The sequence below is a fragment of the Galeopterus variegatus genome, unplaced genomic scaffold (genome assembly GCF_000696425.1).
Source record: "Galeopterus variegatus unplaced genomic scaffold, G_variegatus-3.0.2 Scaffold1613, whole genome shotgun sequence".
In the NCBI taxonomy this organism is placed as follows: Eukaryota; Metazoa; Chordata; class Mammalia; order Dermoptera; family Cynocephalidae; genus Galeopterus; species Galeopterus variegatus.
In genome coordinates, this window is record NW_007727724.1 from 275,128 (window position 1) to 282,139 (window position 7,012).

Here is a 7,012-nt window from a genome sequence, read left to right on the forward strand (position 1 = left end):
GGCCAGGGGTCATCCCTCAGAGAATCTCACTGCCATGCATAAAACATCGTCCCCTGAAGCTAGATCACTTGTGCTCAACACTTGGCTCTGTCTCTCATTAGTAAGTTAATGTTCTATGCCTCAGTTTCTTTCTCTATCTGTAACTGGGGATAATGATAATACCTACCCTAAAGGGATTTCTTTTTTTTTTTTTTTGTCTTTTGTCTTTTTCCGTGTCCGGCAACGGATCGCAACCCTCAGTGTTGCCCCCGTACCGGACCAGGGACCGGCAACGGGATTGCAAACCTCGGCGTTGCTCCCGTGCCTCGCTCAGCCAGTGAGCGGGAGCCGGTCCGTATGTGGGATCCGAACCCTCGGGCGGGAGCGCCACCGCGCTTCCCAAGCGGCGCACTACCCAGTGCGCCACCGGGCCGGCCCCATACTAAAGGGATTTCCACGAAAAGAAGATAACGTGACACCAAGACAACTAGTCTATCCACTCCACATCATTGATGAGGTCTAGTTTTTAAATTTTCAAAAGCACAAGATTAGGTGGGCAGTTCAACACTGAGATAAATCGCTTACCACTGCATCCAAGAACTCAATGCGCCTCTTTAGGGAAGGTTCTGTATCACAGAACTGCCTGAAGAGAAGTCTTCCTATTGGCTGCTTGTCACAAAGACTGCTGTAATCCTTTTCTGGGTGAAGAAAGGGGATAAGAAGCAAACAAAATAATCATTACACTCCACCAAGTGCTGTTCTGAACCTTACTGTTTTCGCTTGATACAATAAAAGCCAAAAACAGTATTTGCTGTATTATTTTTTAAACTACTGTTTTGTTTACTAATATAGACTGGGTTATAATGAACGTTTAAAATTCCCAGGCAGAGCATAGATAGCTGGCAGAACTCATAAAGGTGTATGACGCCTGACGCGAAAGGGCCTGCTCTTCTCCAAAAAGGAACTGGGCAGTCAAGGTCACAACAAAGGAAGAGAGGGGCAGAAAAGAGATCTCAGTCTGTCCTTCCACTACTCCGCCCACCCTATATGCTTGGCACAAATTGCATGTATGTAAAATATACTGCAGGAGTGTACTAAATTAGGTTTTTTCTTTTTTTTTTTCCTCCTTTTTGTCTTTTTTCGTGACCGGTAACGGGATCGCAACCCTCAGTGTTGCGCCCGCACTGCGCTCAACCAGTGAGCGGACCGGTCTCTATATGGGATCCGAACCCTCGGCGGGAGCACCGCTACACTCCCAAGCGCCGCACTCTACAGAGTGCCCCACTGGGCCAGCCCCTAAATTAGGTTTTTAAAACTCTTTTCCATTTTGCTACCTTTCTATACCTTCAAAAAGTTACAAATATTATATATGCTTAATGGTTTTTTTAAACTGCTCTTTATTTGTTGTTTTTTCTTTTCATAAGAAATACGTTACATACCTTACCTCAAACACTGATACTGTTTAGAGGACAAGTCACTGATATTTGGTAAGCATGACAAGAGGAATATAAAACAAAAAATCTTACGTCCAAAATAGTTAATCAAACTTCAGCAAGAAAATCATTTGCTCTCTTAGCAGTGACTCTCAACTGAAATAAACATGATTATGTTCAGGTACCCCTAAAGTGACTCTAAAGCTGAACAATTAAGTGAGCCATAACAATTGAAATCCCTCAATTAAAGGGTTTATTAATGCCAAGTAATTCTGGTAATCTAAAAAATCCTGTTTTGGATCACTGAGTTTTGCACCTGAAAATGTATAGGTAAGGAGTTTGAAGGTTAATTCTAGATGTCAACCTGGTTAGATGAAGGAATGCTGAGAAACCCGGCAAAGCAATCTTTTCAGGTGTGTCCATGAGGGTGTTTCCAGCAGAGATTAGTATGACAGTCTGAGTGGCCTGGGTGTGAAAGACCCACCCTCAGTGTGGGTGGGAACCATCCAATCCGCTGGGGGTCCGGAGAGAACAAAAGACAGAGGAAAGAGGTGAATTTCAATCTCTTTTGATCTGCTGGAGCTGGGATACACTCTTCTCTCCTGTCTGTGGACATCAGAACTCAAGACTCTTCAGCTTTGGGGTTCCAGAACTTATTACACCAAGGACACCATCAGCTTCCCTGGTTTTGAGGTGTTTGGACTTGGACTGAGCCACACTACCAGCATCCAGTTTATAGATGGCTTATCGTGGGACTTTTCTTCATAGTCACGTGAGCTAATTCCCCTAATAAATCCCTCTCATGTAATTATAACATATCCCATTGATTCTGTCTCTCTGGAGAACCCTGACTAATATAGGAGATATATGTACAGATAGATAGATCTATCACCAGTGCAGAACTGGTTGTTTCAACAAACATCACAACAGTTTTGCAAAAATTCTGCAATCCACTTTGTCCAATTTTGCTGCTACATTTTATTTTAGGGATATTCATTAACCATACTTAGAAAATCAGAGACAAAGCCAGTCAAAAAGCTATGTTTTTGAAATGTTGAGTTTTTAATACTTTCCTCCCTAATTCAAAAGTCCCCAAATGTTCCTAGTTTTCCAGCTGAGGATGGCAGACAGAGCATACATGTCTGCCTACTGAAATTACCAAATATTAAAGCAAAACCAAAACAGCTAAAAGAATGAAATCCTCAGGTATTTGAATTTTGAGGATTTCCTGGAAGAAAGAAAACAGATGGAGCTGGATCATTAAAGAAACCATCAGCTCAAGCCCCAGAAATAAGCTGGGCCTCCTAAGAAAGTTCCTCCCCAATACCTAGATCGTGGGAGCCTATCCCCAATCCTGACAGAATGGCTCGCTGAGAGGCTTTTCCTTTGGGTTGGTGGGCATCTGCCAAGAGAGATACTGGGACCTGAGAGGAAGGGGCAAAACACAGCTTGGAAGCTAAAGTGCTTTTCTAGCAAAGTAAAGCAATTCTGTCTGTGGCTGCTGGAACACATGCCCTGGCAGGATGCTGCCCATTGGCACACACCTACCAGGACCCCAATCATGAAAGAGGAGGCCCGGGGAAAATGGAACTGCGCTACCACAGGGGAAAGCCATGCTGGCCGCCTGCCTTAACAAATGTAGCCTTTAGTATAAACTCAAATAAACCACCTCAGGTCTCTGGACATTAGGGGAAAAAAAGCAGCAGCTAAAAACATTAAATATAAAAAAATAACCAGCAGAAACACTGAACCAGGAGAAAACAGAAAATGTACCTTTTAAAATCCTAAGTATCCTCTGAGATACTGAAGAGACTGTTAGAGCCATCAAACAAGAACAGCCAACATGAAAAAGCAATCACAGAACAAGAGAAAATTCTTAGAAGTTAAAAATGCGAGGGCCGGCCCGGTGGCGCACTGGATAGTGCGCCGCTTGGGAAGCGCGACGGCGCTCCCGTCTGAGGGTTCGGATCCCACGTGCAGACCTGCTCCCGCTCACTGGCTGAGCGAGGCGTGGGAGCAACACCGAGGCTTGCAATCCCGTTGCCGGTCCCGGTCCGGTACGGGGGCAACACTGAGGGTTGCGATCCGTTGCCGGACACGGAAAAAAGACAAAAAAAAAAAAAAAAAAAAAAAAAAAAAATGCGATTAGTAGAAAACACTGTGGAATGGGCTTAAAAATACTTTGCACATGCATAAAAGCACAGATATTGATCTGAGTAATAAAGAAGAAAACTAAAATAAATGGTGAAAAGCAAGCAGAAAATATGAGAAAATTTTGAAATGTTAAAACAGATCCAGAAAGACAAATATCTAATAGAAGTTCAAAGGGGAAAGCCAGATAAAATGGAAGAGAGGAAGAGGGAGACAGACAGATAGACATATAGATAGACAAATACAGGGGGCATAAAATTTTTCTCAGGCCAAAGATGTAAAGGCCCCACTGAGCACTGAACATAACTGATGAAGCATGACCCACACCTAGAGATACCCAGGACATGTCCAACGCTAAGGAGAAACAAGAAATCCTAAAAGCCTCTGAGAAAGAAATAAAAATTAGCTACAAGATGTAGTGAATCAGAAGGACATCTGCATAAGTAAAGTTGAGGGCTAGAAAAACCAATGTTTTCAAAATTTGGAGAGTGTGTAAATCTTATTCAATCCTATAAATATCAAATAAGAAGGCAAAAAAAGGATGCTTTCCACAACTTAACAACTTGGAAATTTTACCTTCCATGTATCCTGCGTTAAAAAAAAAATCACTTGAGGAGCTATAACAACAAAATGAGAAAGAAATCAGAGGACAAAGCAAGAAGGATGAATCAACAGGTATAACTCAGAAGAAGCAAAGAAAACTAGAAAAAGTAAATAACTGTATAAAGACATTTGAAAGATTATCCTTGGCAAAGTCTGGACAGAATATTTTCTTCCATATGTCTCCAACTATATCTACCTGGTTCTAGATTATATGGTATACGTACATAATAATACTATTGTACTACTGTTACTGGATTTCAATTTTTAGAACAAACTATGACAAAGATACATGGAAAGTAAGTGATTTACCCAACAAACAGTTCAGAGTGCCTGAAAAAGGGACACAGAGAGCAAATACAGAAGAAATGAAGCTTTAAAGACAAGACTGGGATCAGCTCTTCAGAAAGCCTTCATGTTGAACCAAGGGGTCTGTCTCTACTTTAGAAGGAACAGAGATAAAGAATAATAGTTATAGGTGACATTTGTCCACCTCTTTCTCTATGCCAGGCACTATCGTCAGTCCTTTCCAGGTATTACTTCACTTAGCCTTCACAATAATACTTATATGTCTGGCATTTTAAGGACATCAGAGACCTGCTGGTGGCAACTGCCCACTTCCCAGAACTTCCTCAATCCCAATCAGGGGCTACAGAGATGATCCCAGGAGGCAGGAGAGACTAGGGCAGGTGACCAAGGAAGAGCATGACTGAGGCCAGGGCCACGGCAGCAAGGGTGGGAAGGAGGAGGTGAGTTGGTGACAAAATGAATTTGGGGAGGCAATTCATCCAAACCACTCTGAGTCCCTCCTTTGTAATACAAATGACTGGAGCCCCATTCTCAGGAACCTACAGAGGGGACAAAGGAGAAAGCAGGTAGCTAAGTACAACCGATGGGCAAAAAGATAGAAGGAAGCACTGCTCCTTGAAAGGGGAGCCCGTGAACAGCCCAGGTGAGAGGAGCAGGGAGCAGGGTGGTCACAGGCCCCGGCTGACCATGCGGAGACAAGACGTGCATGGGTAGGCAGCACCGGAGAACTGTGAAGGTCACGGCTGACACAGAAAGAGGATGGCTGGTGTGGCCACATGGGTAGGGGGAGGGGCTGCAAAACAGTCGCCAGGGTTAAATGTGTTGAGTGGGACATAGATACCTTTGGGACATCTAGGGCTTAAAAACTGCTCTGGAGCTCACAGAGACCTGGGAAGGACACCAACACAAGTCAGGAAGAAGCCAGACTGCAGTGGGTTAAGAGTGAACAGGTTGGGGGCCAGCCCGTGGCTCACTCGGGAGAGTGCGGTGCTGATAACACCAAGGCCCCGGGTTCGGATCCCATATAGGGATGGCCGGTTCGCTCACTGGGTGAGCGTGGTGCTGACAACACCAAGTCAAGGGTTAAGATCCCCTTACCGGTCATCTTTAAAAAAAAAAAAAAAAAAAAGAGTGAACAGGTTGGTAGGGATTTTTCAGGCTAAAATGGCAGAGCCGCCTAAAATGGCGTTGGCCATGCTACTGTTTATTCCCCCATTTATTTTAGCAAGCGACTTGTACAGAAGCAGAATGCATATGTTAAGGGAGTGGCGTGTTCCTTTCTCTGACTGAAGCACCAGAAAGAGTTGCGCTCCATCTGCCAGTTGTGCAAGAAAAAATTCTGAGCGGCTCTCCCCATGCCAAAGTTCGAGCTCTGGACCCCTGGGTCACTATCACCACCAGCAGATGGACTTTAGAATTCTCAGCCTCAGAAACTGATCTCACCAGATGTGTTCCCTGGACACTGGACTTCCCAGCTTCAGAAACTCTAAGCTGCCAGAGTGCACTGTGCATTTCCAAGAGCAAGAAAAGGTGGATAAATCTCTGAAAGCTCAGAGCTAACTAAATCTTGTGCTCGAAGGCCAGAACTCAAATTTCCAGCTTGCCAACTACAGATCAACTTCCATAATCATATCACGTGCCTAAGCGGCAGGAGCAACACCCTGCGGTACTGCCCCGTCACCCAGCAGCCCGGCAGAGTCCAAGCTAACCAGAGAGGTGGCTCCCCAGAGAGGCTCAAGACCCGAGGTAACCACACACGCAAGGCACTAGTGGCCAACTGAGTAGTCACTGAGGTAGCCATATCAAATTGGCAACCCCAGTAACATCTTAGTCAGGCAATAGTGTCAAACCTGTGGACTGTGAAACACCCCGCCACAATGAATAAACATCAAAGAAAAGACACCAGAAATACGAAAAATCAAGAAAGTACACCAGCCAAAGATAATAAATCTCAAGCTCTAGATCCTATAGAACAAGAAGCCCTTGAAATGACTGACAAGGAATTTCGAGTGATAATTCTAAGGAAACTGAATGAGATACAAGAAAACTCAGCTAGACATCATGATGAAACGAGGAAAAGTATACAGGACCTGAAAGAGGAAATGTACAAGGAAATCAATGTCCTGAAAAAAAAAGGTAGCAGAACTTGCCGAACTGAAGAAGCTTATTCAGTGAAATAAAAAACACAACGGAGAGTTTAAGCAGCAGGCTTATCGAAGTTGAAGAGAGAACCTCTGAACTTGAAGATGGGCTGTTTGAAATAACACAAGCAGACAAAAAAAAAGAAAAAGAATCAAAGGCATTGAAGAAAATCTCAGAGAGATATCAGACAACCTTAAGCGCTCAAATATCTGAGTCATGGGTATCCCAGAAGGGGAGGAAAAAGAAGATTGCATTGAAAATGTATTAACAAAATACTGGCGGAAAACTTCCCAGGTATAGGAAAAATCACAGATCTTCAGATCCAGGAAGCTCAAGGATCTCAAAATGTATTCAACCCAAAAAGTCTTCTCCAAGATATGTTATAGTCAAATTGGCAA

The 7,012-nt window shown here is 43.7% G+C and overlaps 1 protein-coding gene across 1 annotated transcript in view; it reads right to left on the reverse strand.

Moving 5' to 3' along the window:
• Positions 1 to 7,012, reverse strand: part of GRK4 (G protein-coupled receptor kinase 4) — a 74,584-nt gene that overhangs the window by 52,614 nt on the left and 14,958 nt on the right. The window contains exon 3 of the mRNA XM_008577975.1: positions 565 to 677. Coding sequence (XP_008576197.1) covers positions 565 to 677 — 113 coding nt within the window. The remainder of the gene's footprint in view (positions 1 to 564; positions 678 to 7,012) is intronic.